At 34.3% G+C, this 27,621-nt stretch overlaps 1 protein-coding gene across 1 annotated transcript in view; it reads right to left on the bottom strand.

The window, feature by feature from the left end:
- The window catches only part of LOC120774283 (myb-like protein P), a 127,145-nt gene that overhangs the window by 38,296 nt on the left and 61,228 nt on the right, over positions 1 to 27,621 (bottom strand). The window contains exon 2 of the mRNA XM_040103775.1: positions 23,136 to 23,468. Coding sequence (XP_039959709.1) covers positions 23,136 to 23,426 — 291 coding nt within the window. The 5' untranslated portion in view covers positions 23,427 to 23,468. The remainder of the gene's footprint in view (positions 1 to 23,135; positions 23,469 to 27,621) is intronic.

The following is a 27,621-nucleotide window of genomic DNA, read 5'->3' on the forward strand; positions in this document are numbered from 1 at the left end:
CCGGTACTGGATTCGAAGTTACGTATTATAGAGCTGTACAAAGGAAATACCAATCTTTAGGCTTCTCTATTCAAAGAAATAAACTGATATTTAAATTCATCATTTCGGTTAAATATATTCAGTAGTTTAACGAGCGATGTAAACTTAAATCACAGGTACTCAGGAAAAAATCCAAAGAAAAACATGTATTATGTATAAACATTCTAGTAAGTGGAATCCTATAAGTCGTGCAATTTGTGATTTCAAAGTGTTTTTGACAACTAAAGGCGTTTTATATCCATTTATGAATTAACAAAATCAAAAATTCGATATTTATCAGGGCCAAAAATATAAATTTGATATTCTCGAATTTGAGAGATGATTGAAATAATTTTAAGGGGAATCTGGTGTGTTGTAAGGTTTTTAACTAGAGCAATCAGAGTTATCTTTTAATAACCATTTTTCTCAGCTTACTGTTTTTAAAGGAAAATTTATCTGAAAACGGCCTAACCAAATTGACTTGAGATTACACAACGACTTATTTTAGCTTCATAAATAGTAAGATAAAAGTCGAAGAAATAAAATTTTGTTATAATTTTAAATGTTTATGTCCCTCTAAAAAGCTGTAAATTTCATTCCCAGAATTTTGATTAGTCCTCTATTAGAATATATAACTCATTTATTAGAAATAAGTCAGTTTGGTCTTGATTTGAGATAATTTTTAGTAGAAAAATCTTCCACCTCCAGAGGACCCGTTTTTTGAGAAAAGCTCCTCCTTTGGAAATGGGCTATGTGATCATGAGAATCAAATTTTGAAACCGAATATACAGAATAATGTATAAATTCAGTAAATGTACAGTTTTAAAGACCAATTCCCCAACAAAAACTAGACTATGCACATAGCTAAGTAACTCCTTTTATTTGCGTTTCACAATAATGAGTAATTTCGGCGACGAAGTAAAAGGTAAAATAAATTTATATAGTTTAATAATAATTTTTATTTCCAAGTTAACTTAAGGGGTAAGGGTAGTCAGAGATTTTCAAACATTTTTTTGCTTTTTCGTTAATTTGTATGTATTCAAAATATTCTCCTGAAAATTTCACGTTGATCCGATAATTAGTTTTTGAGTTATTCGACAAATAACAAAGAGAACTCGGGCACTTGAAAGCGCTAGTGTGAAACTTTAAACGCGTTTTTCTCACAACTATGTTTTTTGAACTGGTGACAACTGTAACTCGAAAACCGCTAAGTAGATTTTAATGTAATTTATACAGCACATAATAAAGTCGAACTGGATCGAAGGATTTTTTTTTTCAAAAATTTCGATTTTTTAAGGCCAATCAACTGTTGATTTTTTCCCAAAAATTTAGAAAAAAATTTCCTGAGGCCGCCATTTTGTTAATTTTTGAAAAAAAAATCCTTCGATCAGGCCCGAGTTTATTTATTTATAAAACAAATTTTTTTTTGTCCGATTGATTTTAGATGAATCTCCAAGGACTTATGGTTGTCACCGCAAGTACCTTTTGTTTGGAAATGGGTCAACACAAACGACTATAACTTTGGAAATAAAATTTTTTTTTAATTTTCGTGACTTCAAGTCAACACATTCTAGAATAATGCCATATTACTACTTTTGTAAAATAACACGATTTAATAGCAAAAAAATACTGAAAATTCTAATGTTTTCGTGCCTCTGACTACCCCTAACCCCTTAATTTGTCAATTTTTTTTTTTAATTTTTCGATCTTACAATATTTAACTAATTTTATTATCGAATCATTAAAAAATGATTTTCGATACCCAGTAGTACTCGCTATTCTCCAACACTAAAATACATACATGCACAAACATATACACACATACAGGTATTTACTCTACGGCTTAACTGTGGTTTTTGTGGTCGCTTTTTTAACATTTGATACTTATAAATCAGTGCTTTTCGTTTTTTTCGCTTGCACTTTTTAATTATTCTTTGCCTTGGCGTTCATTTTGCGCCAGCACACTGCATTAGCAATAAATATAAATATTAAAATTTTCATTAATTTAGCGAGTTAATTTAAAATTTTCGTCTGTAAGAATAACAAATAATGCATTAAGCTGAAAGGTCATTGGTTTGGAGTACTACTAAAAGTAATAATAGAGTGGCATAGATCAGCAGAGGTACATAAGTATATTTTGAATGGGGTAATTATGGCCATAAGGTAAAATTAATAAAATTTGTAGAAAAGTTTAAATAAATTGAAAATTTTGAATTGTAGCTTTAGCAGGTATTGTCTTACTGCTAGTTTTCAAGAGAGTGGTACTATTTTGTCTTATAGCATTGACAGACGGCAGCGTTAAACCAGATTAATTGCATTTTTCGGGATTAATTCAGGAGTTACCACAGCTAACTCCGTTGCTGAATCCAAAAATAACTCTCAAAATTTTAGAGAGTTTGTGAGATTTTCGTTGGCAACATTGTCAAAAATGGCCAATTTTCATCTATTATGAATGAAATACAAGCAACCCTGACAGCTGTTTATCAAATTCTCAATATAATATCAATAAAACTTCTATGTTATGATGCAGTTTTAAAAATAATGTGTTGATATGCTTTTGTAATAAAAAATGGTTTGGTAAAAATTGGTCGGCTAACAACCGTAATGTTTATCTTCTATTAATTTTCATTGAAAATATTATAAAAAGGACAATGAGCTGTTAATGAGAGTTTAAAACTCGCATAGCTGCCGTCTGTCACCTACAAATTTGGATCTGATTAACTGCGCAGTTAATCCGGATTAACGCTGCCGTCTGTCAAGGCTATTATTTTGCTCCTTAGGAACAGGTTGTAGTAATTCAAAGGGTTATATGCACTTCCGAAATTCGCTATTTTTGCAAATTTGTTTGAAGAAGCATTAATAAATAAATAACAAAATTTTCATTTACAGAATTTAATTCCCTTTAAAATCGACCATTCATTCTGAAAACTGTTGGACTCCTTTGACCCCATAGCCTATTCACAAGGAAACCGACGAAAGTATCGCCATATTTACCAAGTAAAAACTTTTATCCTAAAGAAAAGTAGGGTACAGTGTATAGAAAATATAAAAAATTATATTTATATTGTGACAAAAAACCACCCGGAAATTGTTATTAAATTCCTCGGATAAATGGTATTTCATAGAAATGTATTTTGCTTCGTAGTTTTGTCCTTAATTACCTAGCCAAATATGAGTGGGGTTTGTCAACCAGTTTGTTTACAGCACTTACTGAAGTCGCTACCCCTCAGCAGTGCGTTGCGATTTTTACAACGAACAAAACTATCGGACAAAGAATTTATCTCACATTTTGTATTTGTAACCGAATTTTGTTGGGAAAGGCTTACGGTGATTTGCTTTATCAAAAAGACAAGTCTACGAGTGGTATAAAACCTTCAAAGAAGTCAAGACAACGTTGAAGATATGCTTTATTCTGAACAATCCTCGACCTCTTTAAGTGATGAAAATATAAAAAAAAGCGAAGGACTTAAAAATCGTCAGCGAGACCGTTCGAATGATTTTGGTGGATATTTTGGGTATGAAACGCGTTCTTGCTCGACTGGTCCGATAAAGCTGAATTTTTTCAAAAATAGTACCCAAACAGGTGTCTCTGGACATGCTTGGTCGAACGAATACCACATTCATTGAGAGCATTATAACGGCCGATGAGGCCTGGGTTTCTTAATTTGACATGCAAAAAAGTCAACAATCATCGGAATTGAGGGAAAAATTAACCAAAACCAAAAAACGAAGCAAAAGCCGTTCAAAAATCCAGTTGATACTCATTGTTTTTTTGATATTTAGAGGGACAGACGGTCAATAAGGAGTTCAATTTGGCCGTATTGCGTGAGAACATCGGTGGAAAACGGCGGGAATTGTGGATAATGCATCATCACATCGATCCACAATCCTGACCGAATTTAAAGCCAAAAACGCAGTGAATACCATTGATCGAAGAGATAAAATGTGTTATGAAATCTGTTTCGAGGACTGGAAAAATCGTTGGTGTAAGTGTATTACATCTGGTGAGGATTACTTTGAAGGCAACAAAATAAATATTGATCAATAATTAAATATTTTGCGTTTTACTTATAATATAATTTTTCGGTACACAATGTATATCAGAAGTAGAATTGAAAGTCCGACAGTGAGTGCCGGGTACGGTCAGAATGTACATATGTATATATCAAGTCACTAACGCAAATTTGATAGCTCACTCTAAGTGACTGACAGCTGACAATATTTGCATGTGTTTTTAAAGTTTTTAAGTTTGTCCTTATTTGACTTGGTATATTTTTCGCTAACTTTGCATTGAGGGCCGTAAGCAAATATAAATATAATAAAAATAGAAAAAGAAAATTGAGGATATTTCATTAAATTTAATTTTCAAGTTTAAAGATGACAGCTGCCTGCGCAAAACTAAAATAAAAACAAAAAAAAAACGTGTGCCAACAGAAAAGCGAAGTGACGTCAGCAATACAGTTATTTATTTCTTAAAGTTCCTTTCAATGATTACATAGTTCTAGAAAAAAACACAACAAACTGAAAAAATATTTGCTCATTTTCCGATTACTTAAAATACCTAAACAAATACGAAGAATAAAATTGGCACTGTTTGTTTTCTCAGCTGATTGCATACTAGACATTACAATGTAGTTGCGAAACGGATTGCGCTCAACAGCTAATACGTAAAATTATTTGCGGATTTGAAAAGCAAGCACCATAAACATTTCCTTACATACAAAAGACTAGTTGAAGAAACTGAAATGAAAACAAAGGTGCTTGCTTTGTTTGTTTGTCTATACATTTCCTATGAACTACATTTTAGCAGGAACGGACATTTCCATTTGTTGTGTTTGTATGTTTACTTAAGTAAAATATTTCATCATTTCAAACACGTAACACACTTAAAATGAAAATCTATATTTTCAGTTAAAATATTCATTGATTTAAAGTGAAACTAACACGTCTAGTGGATTAGAAAGTATTCTTCAACTAACATTAAAAAAGATACACATTTCAATACAAGATTTGCCTACTTAGCTTAAACTAATATATAGATAATAAAACCAAAACTAAATTCAAAACCTTAAAAGGCTATACCAGTGTGACACTTTCAAAAAATCAATTGTTTTGTTTTTTCGATAATTTATATTGTCAAAAATATTCAGTTAAAACAGCAAGGTCGTATCTTGAATAGTTTTTAAATGGCAGCGTTCTAAAGAGCGACCGTTTTTCTCGAAACGACCTTTTTCAAGATTCTATCATTCTATAGGAATACCTTCCTCGGAAAGGATCTAGCTGAAAGTTGACGAAGAGAAGCCAACGTGAGAACTTGCGAAGAATATTACAGGGTCTCAGTGTACATTCCTCTGTTGATACAATCCCCGAAGATTTGAAGACGCCCTTTTCTAGAGAAGTATTGGATAGATTTCAAATGAGTTTGCTGCTTCTAGAAAAAGTATGTCCTTTCAAAACCAAAGAAATGGAAAACCTTATTGACTGCTTGGTAGATAGATTCAAAGGCTAATAATAGATAATCATAACGTCAGCGACGTTTACAGCTCAAAGGCGAACTTGATCACTGGCAGTGCCATTGGGGGCAGAAGCAAAAGTCAAAAGATAGCAAGTTATCGACTACTGCATTGGAAACGTTGAGGAACTGAGTTGTAGAGCTGTGCCCTATATTTCATAGTTTTCTTCGCAAATTCGAAAGATTCTCAAAGCTTGGCCCAGTCAATAAATAAATACGACAGAGACATAACATTGTACATCCGAGATGGTACGGAAAGGTGTTATAGTAGCCGGTGTGAAATTTTTACGATGGGCATGGCACCTCCCACTTTTAGGTGAAAATTTGTATCTTAGGATCTATGAAACAAATTTCAACCAAATTAGGTACGAAATATTATCCTGATATTTCTACATTACAGTGTACAAATGTTCGAAATCGGATAAAAACCACTCCTACTTCCCATATAAAAAAAATTTAAGTTCCGTCTGTTCCTCTCATTTGCCAGTATACAAATTAAGAACCAATCCATGTATCCGGATGAAACTTTACTTAAATAGTGCCCTCAAGATATTTCATCTTACGCCCAAAAATTGTCGAAATCGGACAATAACTTTCTAAGAACTCAGACACCAAATATGTGGACTTCTGTGCGTATGGCTGCCTTTTTGCCGAAAATATCGATCAACTTGTGAGATATATAGTACTTGTATTATTGAGATATGGGAAAAACGTTTCTCTGATAATAATTGTGTTAAAAATGGCTTGGATTGGATAAATACTTTTCATGGCCCTACATAACTAATATAAAGATTTTCGAACTTCTTTAGGCTTTATGCGATATACATATATCGGCCTAGCTGATTTAATATAAAGTTTTGCCAATACCTATGTATGTATATATAAGTATTTCAACGATTAGGATTATTGCAAGTTGCAAGAGTATAAAATGTTCTGTTACAACCGAACTTAGCCCTTTCTTTCTTGTTTTTAATTACACACTTGAAACTTTAATAGATTTTTGATAATGAAGAAAGCACTGTATAGTCATAAAATTGAGGAACAAACATTGAACCTTTTGCGGAAGTGTGTTCAGAAAACGTTCACGACTTGCATTCTTGCAAAACCGTCTGTCAGCTTCTAATCCGAATTTCTAAAACCTTAACTATAACTTCTCGAAAGCGTTAACCACAAAAAAATTGTATATAAAATTTATGTGGTTAAAATGGTACTAAATTTTTTGAAAATTGTTCAGATAATTTGACCTATAAATTATATTATTATATAGCTTATATCCTGTAGAATTTTGTAGTTAAAAATAAATTTAATAAATACAAAATATTGAGTGATTTTAATATTTCGCCTCCATTGCCAAAAAGTAAACATTTTAATGATGATTTCTTCTATATTTAATCGATTGCAAAACCTGAAGATCCAAAAGCTTATATTTTACTGTACTACTTCGGAAAACTACTTTTTTCAAGAGAAATGCATTACGAAAATTAAGTAATAAAAAACTATTTATGTTTACGAAAATAAACGCCCACTTCTCGTCATGAAGCCCAATTAAGTATTTTTATTAGTTAACCGTGAGATAAAAATGAAAATTCGGTTCCCCTTCGCACTACGCTTGCTTCGGCCAGTATTCGGCATTGGTGAGTAATGGTATATAAGAAAGTGTGTATAATTTGAAAACGACTGACGGCGAGGCGACCAGTGGACAGGTGGCCTTCGTACAACAGCTGCTGCCGCCGCACCACTCTCGGAGAGTCATAAATCAAATTGCTGCCTAACGTTTGATGCTTGAAATTTCGAATATAATTTTCAATGGCTTTTCTTTTTGTACTTTTCCACATTTTGAACAAATTAATTAAAAAAGAAGCAACACTGCGCAATATAATATAAATGATTTTTAGATTTAAGGTGAAAGATGCTTCCAGATTGAGCTGAAAATTTATTTTATGATGTGTGAGTTGATTTGGGAGGTGTTTGCAGGGATAGCTAGATTAACAAAAACCGAGAAATTTCCAGACAGTTTAGCTAACAAATGATATATTATTTGGAATATACAAGGTCTGTCGCAAAAGAAACAGGACATTTAAAAAAACAACACAAAATTAATATTTTTCAAAAGTTATATTTTTTTATTCCTTGTGCTTTGTGCTACAGCGTTTAGCCCGGTCAATTAGCATTTCAAATGAGTGTTTAAGGTCATTTTTCGGAATGCTCTTGAGAATATCGGTCGTCGCCTTTTGGATAGCTGAAATGTGTCCCAGTGTCCAAACCAGTGTTCTTTCATGGGCAAATGAAGTTTTCCAAATAGGGAAAAATCACAGGGTGACAAATCGGGTGAGTAGGGTGAGTGATTAATGGTTAATATGGAGTTTCTTGTCAAAAAATCAGTGACAAGCGTCGACCGATGACACGCCGCGTTATCGTGCAACAGGCGCCAGGACCCTGCCTACCGGTATTGTGGTCGAGCACGACGAATGCGTGACAAAAGACGCTTCATAACACCAAGGTAAAACACAGCATTAATCGTTTGGACAGGTGGGACGAACTCTCGGTGTACAATACCCTCGGAATCGTAAAAACAAATCAGCATTGTCTTTATTTTTGACTTCTGATCGTCACAGAGGTCCTCACGACCTTCTTGGGATCGCTTAAACCACTCATGCACATTACTACGGGATAAGCACTGATCACCATAAACTTTTTTCATCATTTGAAATGTTTCAGTAAACGTTTTCCCAAGTTTAAAACAAAATTTAATATTTGCTCTTTGCATTTCACGACCGATGACCAAATGCTGCTGTCACTTTTTGATCGATAACATCGATTGTAGTTATCCAATTGCCTTAAAGTTTTTACGAAATGTCAACAAGAGATCAAACTTTTTATTTCATATACCCACCAGTAGGTGGCGCTACCAGACACAGCTATAATGTTAATTATAGTATTATTTAAAAAGTTCTGTTCCTTTTACGACAGACCTTGTATATTCTATACATATATTTCAAAATTTAAGATAATACAATTTTAAAATCTAACATTCACTGCCTTGAAATGCAATCCCCAGCAATTTAAGGTTTATACTCTCTTAACATGTTACCTTAATCTTAATGCACCCCACACATGTTCTTGATATGATTTTCAGCAAGAAGTTGACATTCATCTTCACTTTCACGCTGTGACGCACGTAGCGTGTTACTTTCCTCTTTGCTTTACCCGCGCCACAACGTGCAACATTGCATTTGCATACGTGTCGCACCTGCAGATCTGTCTGTCAGCGCGGCTAAAGTGTTGTTATTGCTGACGCAAGGGTTAAAAGGCGGTAAGTAGAAGGCAAATATGTGATAGTGTATGTTGCCTTATATAAATATATGTTTTGACATAACTTATGTCAAGCACTCCAAGCACTCTTAACTTGAACTGATTGAGGCAGCATGTTTTTTACTGGCATTATATTAAAGACATTAAGATCTATAGAAAATTAAATACAACTTTTCTTGCAACTTTTAATCGTAATTTTTCAGAATTATAAGCTGGCTCCGAAGCAAGCTTAGTGCTCTATATAAACCGCAACTGAGCGCCATTCTTCGGCTTAACTGCTAATATTTTTTTTTGGTTGTCTATGAAAGGCATATACTCATTTCGGAGCCAAAAATCTACTGTTTTCGAAAAACAGTTTTGACATCGCCTTTTCAGGCAGTTTCTCTCATGTAGAAATCATTACGGTATATAACAATTCTCCTGATAAAATTGGAGTAGATCATTCAAGACTCTTACAGTCAATCCTCTTTGGATGCCTGCAGAAGTTCTTAATATCAAATGACAGATATGCGCCAAAAGGACGGAAAACTTGAAAAAACTTGGTCGAGTAATTTGGATCATATAAGCTTAGTTGTATGGGTGATCTAATATATAGACAAAGTTGTTTATTTATATAATACTTTTTTCAAATTTTCGGAAATTGCTTCAAAGCATAACGAGGCCAAATTCATTCCATGCTTGTAGACAAACACTTTTGAGTTGTCCGATATACATCACATAAAATCTTTATGTTTTCGTCTAATAACACTAGTTCGTAACTGTGATGTTAGAGGCTTTTTCTTGCTAATTTTGGGTTGCTAAAATGGAAATTTAACCGTTTTGAACTCAAATTCGTAATCCGGACACCTCAAATACCGCACACAATTTTTTTTAATTTTTTCTTCAGATTTGGCGAGTAGTGAAATATTTAGTTGAGAGTATATAAGATCTTATATAAAAGACGACTTTTGTGTAATTGTTAAGATTTGAGCGATAAATATTTCCCAGCTCGATATGCAAAACCTATAACGAACCAAAAAGTTGGACATACTACCGAAGAAAGATATTAACGTGATTAAACGAAGAAATCCTTGATATGGATAATATAAAGATTGTATGAAACACGTCTCTTCAATGTTGCCGACAAAATTCTAGCAAACTTCTGTCAAAATTTTTCGATATTTTCATGCTTTGGCGCTCGAGAGAGAGCGATGTAGAAAGAGACAAGAGAAGAAAGACATCACTGAGTCAATATAATTACTGTGAGAGAAATTTATACTTCCAAATTTCAAGATACATATTTACTAATAGAGCTGATTTTATTAAATCATAACGACTTTCTATTTTTGGAAGCATGTACATTTTTTCGGATTACATTCAAAAATTCTGAATTCAAAAAGTTCGTTTAAGGGTCTTTACTCTACTTTTGGCAATTTTTTGGAAATTTTAGTTGTCTACATTTATTTTAATTCTATCTAAGAAGCTTCAAGAATGCTAGCAACAACTAAAATTTCCCAATATCAATTCTCCAGCTCAGACATATGTATTTTCAACTCCACATAAAGGATTTAACGGATGCCACACAATTAAAATATAAAGGAGACACGTCGCACAACCGAAGGAAGGTGTGTTTGTTTTAAAAAATATGAAAAAACCAGAAGCGAATCTCCAATTTATTACTTCATACATTCGAAAAGGTACACAGTAAGTTTTGTGTATTTTTGTTGAAAATTATTTCATATTTAAGGATTTTAACATTTCACAAAAAACAGTACACAGTTGCAACTGAAGGGTGCAAGATGATATGAATAAAAAGCAGATCACAGAGTAAAATTGTCTCTACCAAGTGAAAGAGTGTTGCATGCTTAAAATAAATAGAGGGCAGGCAACGAATATACCCAAGCATTGAGATGACAGTGAAATGGAATGGAATGAATGGATATGGAAATGGAAAAGGATTTTGAGCATCAGACAGTGCGGAGTTTAACCTCAAATATGGTATGTGGATGTGAAAAGCTCAAATACGTATGTCTGTAATCGGAAATTTATAAATCCCAGTAGTAAAAATATTATTTATGAATACTTACATACAAGTATCTATAGAGGGGGCCAGATTTATATGACGGATAGTATTGGTTAATCACAGGCGAGATACTTTTAAGAATGGGAACAAATCGGAAATAATTGTTAAAAATAATAAAAAGCTATTTATGAATTTCCGGGCGGAGAAATATGCAATATTTACCAATCCTGAATATATACGAGAAGTAAAAGTCAATAATATGATATTCATGTATATAACTATCTTCAACTAGTGATCACTTATGTAGTAAGGATCAAAGAACTTTCATCTTGATTTTAAACAGGACACTTTTATGGCAGTTACATGCTAAGGCCCGTTCTGAACCTACGACCACATTCGAAAATTGTAGAGTTGCCACGGATGATTCTCCACGTCGAATTTCATGAAGATGACAAACAAGAAAGTTTTCTATACAAGGACTTAATCCGAAATCGACGATTCTGGCAAATAAGTAGCTTTTTGGAGAAAAATGACGTTTGGAACATTTCATATAGATGTCTCAAAAATTGAGAGACTAGTTCGTCTACGTACAGACAGATACACTGGGAGCTGCGCATTGGTCTGAACGGTCAATATCAGAACATTATACAACAAAGCTCCCATACAAAGTGAACGCCGGAATAAAGCGCTTGCATGGAAAGCCTTTTCATTTTAAGAGTTATATTCCCCAAGTTTGGCCAGGGTTCTAGTTTAAGGCAACAGTGTAATCTCCGAAGAAATTGTTCAAAATGAGTAACTATAGCATATATACTTAGCTGCCGTAAAATTTGCCCGATCAAAATCGATTTCTTGTAAGAAATCTTTTCTGGCTCTGAAGAGGTGCAACCGAAGTTAACGTGTTTTCTTGTTTTTTTAGTATTTGTTGAAGAAAATAACGACACGATTTACCAGTTTAGGTTCGAATAACTCTTTAAATTAAAAGAATAAACATTCAAAATATTTTTTTGCTAGGTTGGTATGATCAGTGACATCTGTGCCAAATTTCAGATCAAACTAATCACTATGTATTGTTTAGTTTACGTTTGTGTTTCTGAAGTACATAAGGTGCATTCGGCGACTTTTATAATGAGTGAAATTATTCAACAAAGAAGTTCCGTTAAATTTTGTGTGCGGAATCAAATTTCTGATGCTGAAATGTTAAGAATGTTGGAAAAGGCCTTCGCTGATAATTGTCTGTCGCGAGCAAGTATTTTTGACTGGTCCAAATTATTCAAAGAGGGTCAAAAACGCGTTCACGACGAACCACGTTCAGGATGGCGATCAACGTCAACTGATGACCAACATTTTAATAAAACAAAGGAATTGGTGATTCGGAAACGACGACTAACAGTCAGAGTTCTTACTGGCATTATTGAAATATCGGAAGGATCAGTGAAAACCATTTGGATCATTTAGGCCTAAGGCCCTATAATCCGCAAAAACCACGTCAAAACAGGTCAAAAATCAAAGTAGTGTTGATAGTTTTCTTCAATTATTGATGTGTGGTGTACTTCGAATTCTTTCCGACCCGTCAAACTGCCAACAAAAATACTTTTTGACTGTTATGCGCCGTTTGCGCGAAGCTTTCGGTAAAAAGATGCCGGAATTACGGACTGAAAATTCTTGAGTTTTACCATGATAATGCACCGTCGCATATTCTTCGTGATTTCATCAAATGTTCGACCAATATCTTGCCGCAAACACCGCAATCGTCTGATTTAGCTTCTTGCGATTTCTGGCTATTTAGCAGAGCTGTTAAAAAGGGATTAAAATTAATAATCAATTGAATTAATATATTTTTTTAATTAATTCGATTATTAATTTTTTTCGCAATTCGTTGATTAATTAATGATTGAAAATTAATTTAATCAAAATTTAATCATGATTAAAGGGAATTATTTTAGTTTGAAAAATTTATTTACAGATTAAAGAAATTTAATCAAAAACTAAACTAAACTGAATAGTATTTAGTAAACCGAACGATGGCTCCAAGAAAATGGTTTTGAGTCAACTGAATACATAAAACGAGAATCGCTACGCGCATTGAAGGCTATTCCGTAAATTGAATTTAATAACTTTTTCGAGGATGAGAAAAAACGTTGGTAAAGGTGTACGGGGCCCAATGGTAATTACTTCGAGGGAGACAACATAAACTTTGATGAATAAATTAGGGATTTTTAAATTATTAACAAAGTCTTACTATTTTTTGCTCTTAGCTCATATACGTAGCTGTAAACGATCTGACCGATCAAAATCAAGTTCTTGTAAGAAATCTTATCTAGTTCTGAAGAGAATTTATTATAGCTCCGATGAAGCCGAAGTTAATTTTGTTTTTTGGTTTTCTATTTTTTGTCGAACAAAATAAGATAGCCTTTACCATTTTAGCTGTGGACACTTATTTCATTAAAAAACAGAAATAGTAAAAGTATAATAGTATATAAGTATACTTTGTAACCTTCTCTACTATAAGCAATCAATCGCTAAGGAGTGTAACGAAAGAGGACCTCGTACAGAAGTAAATTAAGTACATTAGATGGTGCTGTAAAGGTCATATGCTGAGGAAGACTACAGATGGCATTTTGATGATGTCATTGGAATCGAATCTCCAAGGAAGCAGAAGTCACGGCCGGCCACAAACAATATGAAGAAGAGGAAGGCGCAAAGACCATAGCTTCCAATCGTGTGGGATGACATAAACTTGTAGAGTTCCTATTATCCAGAAAGGAATAACAAGGAAAAAATTAACTAGTGTTTATGAAAACTAACTAGTGTTTATGAAATAGAGACAAACGTCATCTGGGCTTCAAGGTACTCTCCCTTCAACCATTGTTATTATGTCTGCGTTGGCGGTGGAGTCTCCCAAACTGGCAATACCGACTGAGAAGTTAACTTGTTACCGGCAAACATTTTCATTCATTTGCTATTACAATTGCGCGGTAAAATGCGCCGGCTGTCGGTGTAGCAATTTCGGTGGTCGCAATGAGACACCGACTGCGGCCATGAACTCACACACGTATGGCCGTGGCATTACTTTTCCTCTTACACGCAAATTTGTTTGTTTGCATGTAGCTATATGCTTATATGTGAGTGTGTATGTATATGTACCAGCGTGCGCTGTGTCGCAATGAAATGAAAACAAGCCAAATTGTAAGCGCTCACAAGGATATCGCAGAAGGATATTTTGTACGGCGACTAAATGAAAACGCTTTTATTATTATGAATGTAACCCATAATCCGCTTGTTGAGAGTGAAAAGTAGTCATACGTGTGTATGTCCGCGAGTGTGTTGCGCCTGGCAGTTGGAGGCACTTCTCTCTGCCTCGAAATGTGTTGCAAAAATACGGGTGCTGGGTATGTTTCACTTTAAATAGTGTACCCTACAGCCGGCAAGCAACATATGTTCGGCGAATATTACTCGCCAGCATCATGAACCCATGCCCTCTACCCATGGCTTACACCTTCTTCTCGCCTTTTGGGTTGCTTGTTGGTGGGGAAGTTTTCAGCGTGTAATGAAATGAATGCAAATGCGATTGAGTTGATTTAGTATCTGCAGACAAGCGGTTATTACACGCATGCCGTCATAAGCTTATAACCACACACACATACACTTACATGTACATGTGCTACAATTGACTCTGCAGCCATTATACGCTGGAGACATGTACTCATAAAATGTCGTCTGGTGTCTTTACGCACGTAAGCACGCACACACCGCCTCGTAACTGTATGTTGGCGCACAAGCTTACGCTTACACTTATGTATGTCAATTCTTATACTTTGTATAGTATGTGTAACATATGCAGCTCATTCATTGAAAAGTCCACTCCAACGCTGGGGTTATGATCATTTTTGGGCAAATGTAAAGCAGGCAAACTTTAAAAGAGACTGCGGAATATGTGCGTATATTTGTATGTGAGTTCGAGGATGCGAATTAAGCATACTTAAACTGAGACCAGACTGAAACAAAAGCCATTTTTATGCCTACTTTCTCCAATTTGAGCTACTGAATAAAATATGAAAGTCAAATTGCTATATATTATGAAATAAGCATGCAATAAGCATAAAGCGAAAAACAAAGTTGAATTCGTGAATAAAACACACATGAAACATTATAGTTAAGTTCTAATCTTTCAAAAGCAGAATTAGTCATAAATATACCGTTTCACCAAATAACCAAAAAAAACAATTACAAAAGATTCCTTATAAGAACTTGATTTTGATAGATCAGTTTGCAGCTATATGCTATAATGATTCGATCTGAACAATTTCTTCGGAGGCTGCACAACTACATCAAATAGCAATAAACAATCCAAAAATTCTAAATGATATCTCGTTTTCCATACAAGTACTTGAAACCGATAGTTCAGTTAATATGGTTATATATTAAAGTCGTCCGATAGTCTCGTTTCCTTCAAAGGAGTAGCCTCTTGGGGAAAATAGAAAGTGGGCAAATGTAAAAATATTAAAAAAGTGCACAATAGAGTCCCGACAATAGATAATTGATGGTCGAAAAGGTGTCGCCCCATTATAAGTTAAGCTAAGATAAATTCGAAAAAATACTAAAAGATCTTCGGGTTAGCGTTCGGGTTCGGGTTTATAAAAGCGTTTCAACAACAAAGTTCTTTACAACTCTTCTTTATTTACTCATCGCTGTTTATACGAAGTTTTTTGTATGAGGCAAATCGTCGCTGAAATTAGTGCTATCTGAGAAAAGTTGCTGCGGATACGGAGAGGTATATTTATGTTTGAAACTTTTTAAGTACATTTCTTGCCGAGGTCTAAACAGACATTATAAAAATGTAGCATATTTTATGTTCCAAAAGTTGCATAAATTCATTTTGAAAAATACTTATTTATTATCATTGATATTATCTGATAACTACCACAAACCTCTAGTTGAAATCAGAGCATCATTTGGAAATATTTAGGAATATTTATATAGTTGTATCTAGTACTCATATTTGATTTATAATCAGAACAGAATATTTTACTGAGCATGTCTAAATTAGGTTGATGGTGAAGCGCTTTCAAACTACCGATAAATGTTTTTTATGAAAAAGCATACACAAAGAAAGAAAAAAAATTTAAAATTTCAGAAATTCTTCAAGCATTAAGAAAAGCTGTGATGAGTTTATTACAAGCGAAAGGATTTCATTGCTAACCAAATTGAATAAAGTAGTACAATAAAAATAAAAATAGAAATTTTGAGGAATACTGCTCTGTTTTTTCTCCTGGGTTCAAAATTTTATTGATTAAGGTAATACAAATACCAAATTTTGAAAAAAAAGATTCAAAGCGATTATATTTTTCTATGTGAAACATTTTCTATTTTTCTCTAAAAATTAATTGCAAAGAAAATTCTAGGATTTTCGCTAATATTTTTGATATACAACGATTGTTCAAAAAATAACGGAAATTTTAAAATAAAATTTCGAGGTTTGGCAGAATCCACTTGTTAAATTTGTTTTTTTTTATTATACTAATATACATACACCTGAAGTACGTTGCCATTTCCAGCTGGTATTTATTGCTTACTTTGTCTGTGGCACCCTTTAAGATTAGTTGGGCTTTTATGAGCTAGGCGATTTTGTTTTTTAAAAGATATGGATAAAGGAAATTATTCATGAATTCTTAATCAAAACACATAATGCGACGATTACCAGCCTCTACATTAACCACGGTTCCGTGTGATTGGAAGAAGCGCTCACATAAGTGCATAAAATTGAATGGGGACTATTTTGAAATCGACAACATTAATAGAGACGATTAGGTAATATTTTTTACACGAGACTGAAATTTCTGTTATTTTTTTTAATATTCTAAAAGTTAGAACCATCAAAACTAACATATGTTCTTAATGAATTTATGGTATTTTAGTTTCATGATGCGCATAACTGACACTGGCTAAAACTTTGGGCGCGTTTTTCTCGAAACTACTTTTTTCAAAAAGCTTGTCATGTTTTCTCTAGTTGTATTTAACGGATTAACGTGGCACCCCAACTTGAAAGTTATTTGTTTTTTTGTCAATTAACCAAATTTCAGCATTTGGTATTTATTTAGATAAATATTAAAAAAAAAATTTTTTTCAGTTCATTTGGAAAGTTGCAATAGTGACATACTTGTCGTCCTACTTTTCCCAACACCAAATTTAACAGCCTATGACATTTTTAAATTTTGTTTTCAGTTTTTTGTGTATTTTTAAATTACAAATAAATATCGGAATATTTGGTTCTCAGTACTTATAGTTTAGTAAATTAGTAATTGAAATTCAGTAAATTTATAATTGAAATTCAGAGAGAATCCTTTCTTGTCGATCGTATTTCTATGTGTCAAAAATTGTTTGAATCTGGTTTAGGGGTTAGTTATACACAGTTAGAATTTTCAAAAAATCGATTTTTAAAATTTTCATTTCTTATTGTACATATAATATAAAGGTTGTCAAAAAGGTCTTGCGGTATTTTCGCTAGTTGGTGCTGAAAGCGCGTAGTTCTAGTTTTATTCGTCGCATCGGGTCATACCTATACCTTTTTGGAAAGCTCATTTCACGCGCTAACACGTGTTTGATTGATTGTCGTTTGTTTTAAGTCGTTCGTGAGTGTAGCGTCGCAAACATGGAGCAAAATAATGAGAAAATACGACATAAAATTAATAAAATAAACCAATAAAATTTGTGCAGTTTATGGACCCGATACAGTTTCATTTCCACCGCACAACGATGGTTTCAACGTTTTCGTTCTGGTGTAGAGGTGGTCGAAGATGCGCCACGCTCCGGAAGGCCTGTTGTTGAAAATTGCGATAAAATCGCTGAATTAGTCGAAAGAAACCGGCATAGTAGCAGCCGTAGCATCGGTCAAGAGCTGGGCATAAGTTATCAAAAACTCATTTCAATTTCAATGCAAAAAAAAAAATTCAATAAAGATACCGCAAGACTTTTTTGACAACCATTTATTAAGAATATGCACAGAAAATTCGTTCCGGGATTCGAAGTTACACGCAAAGGGTATTTCAGAGTGCTTGGAAGAAATAAATTAAAATAATTTTTTTAATCAATAAATATTTGTTTTTTTTTTTTTAAACAATTTAAAGTCGAAATTTTGAATTTCAAAGGATCAAGTTCAGTGGTATAGTGGTAACCGAAAAGCGTAACTTTTGAGAGCAGCTCCCGAATATCAGTTGTAGTTCTTTTAAGTAACCATAATAGTATGTGTAAAAATTTTTGGTCCAATAGTTTGAAAAGTTTTCTCAGAAAAAAATCTGGAAAATTCGATTTTTTCGGCTTTTTAAAAATGTTCGAACTTTCGGGTGAATGTATACCGAATATATCAGTCAGTTAATGAGTTATCTTAATAAAATTGAGAGAACGTGTTTTTCTAATAAAGGTACATTTTTGAATAAAATCGGGTGAAGACTCGCCCTAGACCTCATTTAATTAACACGCCTTATGTACTTGAACTGACTTCCCTGGTTTTAATCCTTGCAAGTTGCAAGAATATGAAGAGTTTAGTTATACCCGAACATAGTTCTTCCTTACTTGTTTTGCCTTTTACTTATAGCATCCAAAAAACACACAATATTCGTGCTCCTAGACCGGAATACCCATTTAAAACTAGTTTAGTGATCACAATAAAAAACACATAATGTTCCACTGTTTGTTGAAACATCAAATATTTTATAGAAACCTGTCCTTGGCAGTGGTGAATTTCAAGGCAACTACCACCTTCCTCAGAGTGGCGTGTTACCTCCAAATCACAAGTGTGCAAATATTTTGCGCCTAGTGGTCTGATTGTGATGCCGTCTGTGGCCGTTACCACAATCGCATTGGTGTTGCAACATTAGAAGTGACAGCAAAAATAAGCAACGAGTGTAACTATATGAAAAACTGTTGCTGAGCTGCATGCACTGCCATGTCATTAAGATATCAACAAGAACACGTACAACAACGGGCAACAACTATATTAAAACCCTATGCTCGACAGAGCCATTCAACGCATAGGCGTGTGTGTGTGTTGGCATGTGGCATGCTCATTGCATTCGTATGTCGCACACATCTGGCGCTGCCGAAAAATTACCATTTGCTTCTATGTGTGTGCATACGTGTGTTTTGCTTGTGTTTAGCATATCCTGACCGGATGTGTGTAATTTAATGTTGCCACTCTACTATTGTCGCTTATGTTGTGTCGACCACACTGTAAAGCACAAGCGGCCGCCCAACAGGCCCCCGCTCCGCCACTCGCAGACTCTTTAATAATAACCCCAACCCAAGTAACCTTTACATTTTAGTAGACTCTGCTGGCTGAGTGTTTTGTCTGTCTGTCGACACAGTTGTTGTCAACGCATTAGTTCCTATCTGTGGCACATTGTGCGTGCGGTTACAACAGCCACACATGTGTATACATTTAGCGCTTAAATAGTTGCACGTTCTTGCTCAACAAAACACATTTAAGGGTGCACATGCATACATGTAGTTGCATGGCATCTTTAGGCCTTTCGAAATTCCCTCAACGAGTAGACCAAGTGTTCGCCTATTATAGCACAACAAGTTTCAAATATATAAGTGTGTGTTTGTGTGATAGCAAAAACTGTAAACAACATGTGTACGCCTTTAAAAATTGATTATTGTTGTCATTCTAAAATTGATGTAATTGCGGTCGCCCTATAAAATGAATAACATTTTCATTTTCTTCCGGCTATTCGAAAGGTGCTCGTTGCTCATACTCATGCAAGCATGTGCATGTGTGTATATGTGTGTGATTTCATGGAAGCTGAAATTGTTTTAAATTATGCGTAAAGCTGATTTTATCAAGAAATTGCTGCCTCTGCAGTCTTGTGCGCTTAATTTGTTGTGTTTGGTAAAGGTGTGTACTGGAATTGATAAAATTAGGAATTGGAATTGATTAAATTATCTTTATGTAAATCGCCATAATATAGATGAAGTTCTGTTATAATGGCCAATGAAAGTACCAATTAGTTTTTGAAAATAATATAAGAAAAGGGCTGTGATGCTGATTAATTCTATCTATACTTCTTCCAGCTATTTCGCTTGGGCTGATCTGTTAGCTTAAAAATTAAAATTATTAAAGATCAAATATTTTAAGAGGTACACCTAGTGTGACGGCATACATACAGTGAATTTTTTTACTAAACTTCTACCTGAAGTAAAATTTTGATTATGTACCTATTCACACATTCTATATATGGATATAATTAATTAAGATATGCCAAATATGAAAAAAAACATATATTTTAAGTTAGTTATTCGCTATTCCAAATTACTAAATATAACCTTCCATTGCTGCAGTGATTGTAGTCTTGTCGTTGGCTAAACTCAAAAACAAATAAAATGTAAGGAATAACTAAGTTGGGACGAAACCGAATATTGCTTACTCTTGCAACTTTCCAGGATTTTTGTTGTCAAAAACTTTTTTTGCGAATATTGCGAATCATGGTTCGACGAAATCGTGAACGGATTACAATCAAACTTGAATAAATATATAAATAAGTCATACATTGACCGACAATTCGATATGGGGTTTGTTCCAATAATGAAAATAAAACATTGTATCTTGTAGGTTGGTTAATCGTGGACGAATTCCATTTATTTTCAGCTTTAAGCTATAGCATATCCATTAGTAAGCGCTCAGTTAATTTTCTTAAGATAATGGCCAATATATATGGTATATAGCCAACCGGAAGTTTGATCTTATATTAGGTATACATATGTAGATAGGGCTTAGATATGAACCAGATTTTAACTATTAACTATTAACAGAAAAAGATGCCCTCTGAGTTTCCCTAAAGTGCCTCACATACCACCATCAATTGTCCTGATATTAATTATCTAGCGTCTAATTTTCTCAAGGGTTTATTCACTTTATGCAAAAAAAAAATATTATTATTAGAAATACAAGTTTAATAAGATAACTGCCGATGTGTGTGGTATAATTAGACCTCTTCAACCAATAAAAATATTAAAAAAGTGGAGGATATGGTGCTTGAAAATCGTCAGTGTAAGAGAGATGGAAAGAGAATTTGACATTTCTCGCGAGTCCGTTCGAATGGTTTTGGTGGATATTTTGGATATGAAACGACTCGTGATGAAGAAGCTGAATTTTTTCTAAAATAGTACTGCAAAAAGGTCTCTTTGGTCATGCTTGATAGTGCGAATTCCGATCGCACATTCATGGATAGCATTATAACTGCCGACGAGACACGGGTTTACGAGTTTGACATGTCAACAAGACAAAAATCATCGGAATGGAGGGAAAAAAATGAGACAAAACCAAAAACCACACCAAAGCCGCTCAAAAACCATGGTGATGGTCATTTTTTTTCGATATTCATGGGGCATCATTATTAATAGACGGTTAATAAGGAGTTCTATTTGTCGAATTGAGACATTTGCGTGAGAACATCCATCTAAAACGACCGGAATTGTGGAAGAATAATTAATGGATTTTACACGATGATACTGCACCATCCCATCGAGCCATGATTGTGACCGAACTTAAAGCCAAAAACGCAATGAATACCATTGATCAGCCACGGTTTTCACCACATTTGGTTCCGTGTGTTTTTTCTTATTCCCCAAACTGAAATTGCGGCTCTATGGAACCCGTTTTCAGTGGATCAAAAGGATGAAACCAAATTCATTGAAGAAGCTGAAGACCATGCCAAAAATTGCTTATAAAAAGTGTTTAGATAACTGAAAAAATCGTTGGCAGAAGTGTATTACATTTGATGGGGATTACTTTGAAGGTGACAAAATAAATATTGATGAATAATTAAATCTTTTGCGTTTTATTTACAAAGAAATAATAATTCAATGACGTTTTGTGCATTTAAAAATAAACTTATTGATCTGATTAAACTGAGCGGCTACATTTCAATTGTTACCATGTTATTTTTAAAGCTGTAGAATGTAGAAATATGCAAGGACAAAAATATATATTTATTTAAATTTCCACACTAGGTGTGCCAAAATGTTGCGTATACTACGCGTATTACCAACAAGATGCATTTGTGGGGTAAATGTTTATTTATTTATGAGGTTTGAATGAATAGCATAAACAAAATGGTTCGCATTCGATATTATGCACTTATGCCAGCGCTCCTTCCAATCGTCGGATCACTTCTTAAGCTCCATTTTCGGGATAGCCTTTATAAGCCTTTTAGCAATTTTCATATAATTTGTAAAGCGACCGACCGCTCTTCAAAGTTTTCTTTCATTTTTGAAATAGGAAAAGGTCTCATGGTCGAAGCCATGTTTGAAGAATATGGAGGCTGGGCCATCGATACAGTTTTTTTGGTATACCAAGAATTCACGAACAAATCGCTTGATAGCTTGATTTCTTTTAACAAACGAAAATCGACAAGCTCATAAAACCACGTCTAGCCTCTAGTCAAAAGCTGTGCTTTCAACGTATAAAAATACGTTCATTATTCTATAGAGATCTGAGAAAAGCATGGGAAGATAAACTAGGCGCCTGGAAATGATTTTAATGTAATTAAAAAAATTCTGGACTCAATTTTTACGAAATTCTAAAAAAAATTTAGTTAGGTAGAATTAGTTTTCGAAGAATAACGTAGTTTTTTATATGCAAACGCGAATTTTAGATAAATGTTCAAAAGGAAAAATAGCTTATGTCGAATAGAAAAGTTTCTACATTTCTATAATTTGATTTAAGTCAGTTTTAGTTAAACCAAGCTCTTTGACTTGCACTGGATAATGTTGATGTACTGTATAAAAAAAAATTTTGTTGTAAATCAACTTAAGAGTATTTACTTCCCTACGATTACCCGAGATAATTGAAAATTTTAATTGAATTTAAATTAGAAGAAATTAGTGAGAAAAATAATTTTTGCCTATCTTTATTAATTCATACTCAAAAACTTATTCAAAATTACTATGTTCTCGAGTGTTGAAAAAATATATTCGTAATTCTAAAATTTTTTAAATGTTGGGGAAAATTCCTCATAGAAAAAGTCTATGATCCAACATTTCTATACATGTTTGCGATAGATTTCTACACAAAATTTCTGTAACATCGAATTTAATTTTCGGAGAAAGAAATGATTTTTTTTTATAAATTAAAAAGAGAAATGAAGAAAACTACTCTCCTCTAGCAAAGTTGGTTATTTCTTAAAATTTCATAAAATTCTTAACACTTGGACATTCGTATAGTTTCTCTCGGTTCTCGCACTTAAGAATACATATAACTTAGCGAAACAAATAAAAGCAAATATCTGCACTCACCTCTTCATCGCCGCGCAATTGGTTGTCCAATGTGGAAACATGTTCAAAGAAGGTCCAACTCAAATTCTCAGCGCTATTCGGCAATATATTCAAATTGCTTGTAATTTGTTGACCTTGCTGCTCTTGCCTGGCCAAATTATCGTGCACTTTCGTTTGCTTTTTCGCTACTCTCAGCGTACTATTACTAGTAGAATGTTGTAGGTTATGATTTTGCGGCTGCGGCAGTGACGTCGAAGAGTCCAAATTAAAATCTAAAATATGTGCGGCAATGTCGACAGTATCATTCACCATGGCAAAGAAAGCCAAACACGGTGCCGAAAGATTGCTGACGCACTACAAACGAGAACAAGAGAAAACGAAAAATATATGGGCACTTTGATTTACGCTTAACTGTTGTAGTTGGTTTTCTTCTTTAATTTATAGCATTCTATCAATTAATTGTATTGTTTTATTTAATTGTTATTTTTACTTGCGTATGTGTGTGTAAATTTATATTTTATCTTTTTGTTGTTGTTTTGGCATTTTCCGTTATATGCAGACACACACGTGGCACATTTAATGCACACAATTTTATTGCCACATATTAAATGTACTCAACGATGCGTGCAACCATAAACACCGGTCATACACTGATGCCTGATGCGTCAGAAGTCAGCGCGTGACTGCAACTGCACTTGACTCAGCGTTGACTCTCGCTGAGTTTTCCGCACAAATTATTAATTAATTAATTAATTGATGAGTAAGTAAACAAACGCTCAACGAGAGTTGAATAAACAGGCGCACAAATAAAACAATAAACCGTTAAATGGTCTACGTCTGGTCTGCCTCCGGACTGGGTGTAAATATACCAGTACAAAAACAAAAAATTGAAAAACAAAAAAAAAAAAACAAAAACGCAAGAAAAAATTAAATTGGGTTAGTGAAGCTATACCCTTCACAAATAAAAATAATTAGTTATTGATCGGTCAGTTTGTATGGCAGCTATATGCTAAAGTTATCCGATCTGAACAATTTGTTTGGAAATTATATAGTTGATTTGGGAAATAATCAGTATATAATATTGTGGAGATATATTGTCAAACAAAAAAGTTTTTCATAGAAGGAGTTGATTTTGATCGGTCAGTTTGTATGACAGCTTTATGCTATAGTGATCTGATCTGAACCATTTCCTCAGAAATTGCACCATTTCTTTTGGCAATAACAGGTGCCGAAGTTCGTGAATATACCTGCTCAAGCAGAAGGATTTTCCATACAAGGACTTGATTTTGATCGTTCAGTCTGTAAGGCAGCTATATGCTATAGTGACCCGATCAAAAAAATTTCTTCGGAGATGACATTATATCTATAGTTATTAATCTATACCGAATTTCGTAAAGATATCTCGTCAAATGAAAAAGTTTTCCATACAAGCGCCTGATTCCGATCGTTCAGTTTGTATGGCAACTATATGATATAGTGGTCCAATATCGATAATTCCAGAAAATTCCAGCTAGTGAACCTATACCCTTCACAAATAAAAATAATTAGTTGTTGATCGGTCAGCTTGTATGACAGCTACATGCTATAGTTGCCCGATCTGAACAATTTTTACGGAAATTATGTAGTAGATTTGGGAAATAATCCGCATAGAATATCGTCAAACAAAAAAGTTTTTCATAGAAGGAGTTGATTTTGCTCGGTCAGTTTGTATGACAGCTATATGCTATAGTGATCTGATCTGAACCATTTCCTCAGAAATCGCACCATTTCTTTTGGCAATAACAGGTGCGGAAGTTCGTGAATATACCTCTTCAAACAGAAGGGTTTTCCATACAAGGACTTGATTTTGATCGTTCAGTTTGTAAGACAGCTACATATGTACATATATGCTATAGTGGCCCGATCAAAAAAATTTCTTCGGATATGACATTATATTTTTAGTTATTAATCGTTCAGTTTGTATGGCAACTATATGATATAGTGGTCCAATACCGATAATTCCAGAAAATGAGCAGATTCAGGGAGAGAAGTTGAGATGTCGAAAATTTCAGATCGATAACTGAAAAACTGAGGCACTAGTTCGCGTAGACATAGACCAATAAGCAGGCGGACATGACAAAATCGACTTAGCCCATTACGCTGATCATTTATATATTCATATGTATATGTATATATGTATATATTAAGGGGTATCCGTCATCCAGAAGGAAAGGATATTATAAATTTAGTGGCAAACTTTTTTCACCCTGTTCAGGGTATAAAAATAAAGAAAGTTAAACGTTAAGGCAGATAGCTAGTAGAATCCCACAAATTATTGCTTTGCATCAAAAGCAACAAATATCGCTCGATTTTATAGCCTCTTGTCAATATGTTGCAAGTGCAACGGTGCATGGCAAAAAATGTGTGATAAATGAGTGCGTGCAGCACGGTTCTGTCCAGTCAAATTATATGATTTTCCAATCAATTAAACGAGAAATGCCAACGTAACGCGCGTCGGCGGTCGCCGTCTGACTCCGGTTGTCCGGTGTTGGCAACACAAAAGCGAATGCGCTGACGGCAGCAATTGCAGTGATTTAATTGCCCGTGAAATGATGCTAAATTCCAGCATGTAAAACAGTGACAAGCAGGCATTTGTGGCAATTGGAAAAATTACAAAAAAAAATGTGTTTTTTTATTTTTTGAAAGTTTAATTCACACGCGTAGCACACGGCGTATAAGCAACTTTATTAGCCCAGCTCGTCGCGGTTGCAATTTACACTACTACTATTGACTACTTTTGCATTATCTGCAACACTTTGCACTCACCAATTCCACAAAAATTATTTTTCACACACTAATAATAATAATCACCGCCCATCATACACGAAAGTGTTAAAACTTCACTAAGCGTTTTCGTAAAATCAAAATTTCGGCACTTTATTCTATTGTAAGTCGTTTTGCTTTCACCGCTCAATTAAATATTTATATTGCACTTAGTGCTTTCACGATTTTCACGCGCCGTCGGGCACAATTTGCGAACTGTTCACGCGCACGCTTTGCCAAACACTGACTGGTCAACATCTTCGGCGGTAGTTTCATCACTTCGTGCGGCGCGGCGAATCGCTTTAGCGGAAAATTCGTTTGCCGGCAGCAGCTTTGCAGCCAAGCAATGCCGTGCAGCTACAAAATATGCTTTGCAGTCGATTGAAAGCTTTCGCCAGTAAGTGCTCATTTTCAGTTTTATGCTCTCTCCGATGTGAGAGTAAATGTGAGCATTTGTCGTGCAATGTTTTGTTTTGCATTGCCGGTTTGTTTACATCGCACTTTGGTACTGTTGTTATTGCTGTTTTTAGGCAGTGTGGGCAACACGTGGTTTGCAGCACAATGTGCAGTGTGGCTTCCACAACTCGGGGCTGTGCTCGTAAATTGCGATACTTTATTGTTGTTTATTTTTTGCTGCTATGTGATTTTTGTTTTGTTGTGCAGTATTTGTTGGTGTTTGGCTTGTAAGCTTGCTCAAGGGTTGAAACTGTTAAGGTGCACGTGTACAAGTGAATAGAGTTGCCAAGGTTGGGAAAAAATTAAATAATTCATGACCTTTTATACATGTTTTACTCCAAACTTTTAAAAATTGTGAAAATAATATTTCAGGTAATTGTAAAGTATGGTGGTGGAAGATTCTATATAGGTTTTGGTGTCCTGACAACTGCAGCGTCTTCCAAGCCAAGGTGACTACCATAAAGCTAGCAGTATATCGATTGTTCCGGAGCGCAGTCTTCTTTAGAGTGGTGACTATCCACTCCGACAGTATTAGCCTTCGGTGATTCTGCCGATAATTGAGGAACAACTAAAGGAGGAGTTTTTCGCTTGGCATACAAATGTCTGTGCATTATCCCCCCACAGTGCTGAAGGATCTGACATTTAACATAACCTAACCTGAGCTATTTTGAACCAAACACCACTACTAACTAAAGGTAGAAAATCTGATTATAATTCAATCAGTCCGTGATTTTTGTACCAGATTGTCGTCTGTGTACTATTTTTTTTAATGGAAGTCTTAGACTAAACGAAGCTGATTTTTGGGTTACTAGGTATAGTTATTGACCAAAAATAAATCATATGGAATCCAATAACTTCATTTTATTTCAGAAACTAAGTCTGCCCTTAATATTTTGCAGAAGCTCTTTATGGTTCCGCCTGAAACCACAAAGTCTATTCACCCAATAATGTGTAAACCCTGAAAATAATATATGTATTAAGTTTGCAACGAAATTTGTAAAGCTAGAATAAGTATTTATATATATAATACATATATATATTTATAAATCAGAAGCGTAACGAGCTGAGTCGATTTAGCCAAGTCTGTCTGCGTGTAGAGAACCAGTCCCTCAGTTTTTGACATATAATTTTCTCTTTAAGGATAAGCTCATTTGTCGGAATCGGAGTTATGGGATCACTTCAGCATACAGCTGTCATACAAACCGATCGGATCAAAATTAAATCCTTGTATAGAAGTTTTGGTTATTAA

This window comes from Bactrocera tryoni, chromosome 4 (assembly GCF_016617805.1).
Source record: "Bactrocera tryoni isolate S06 chromosome 4, CSIRO_BtryS06_freeze2, whole genome shotgun sequence".
NCBI lineage: Eukaryota > Metazoa > Arthropoda > Insecta > Diptera > Tephritidae > Bactrocera > Bactrocera tryoni.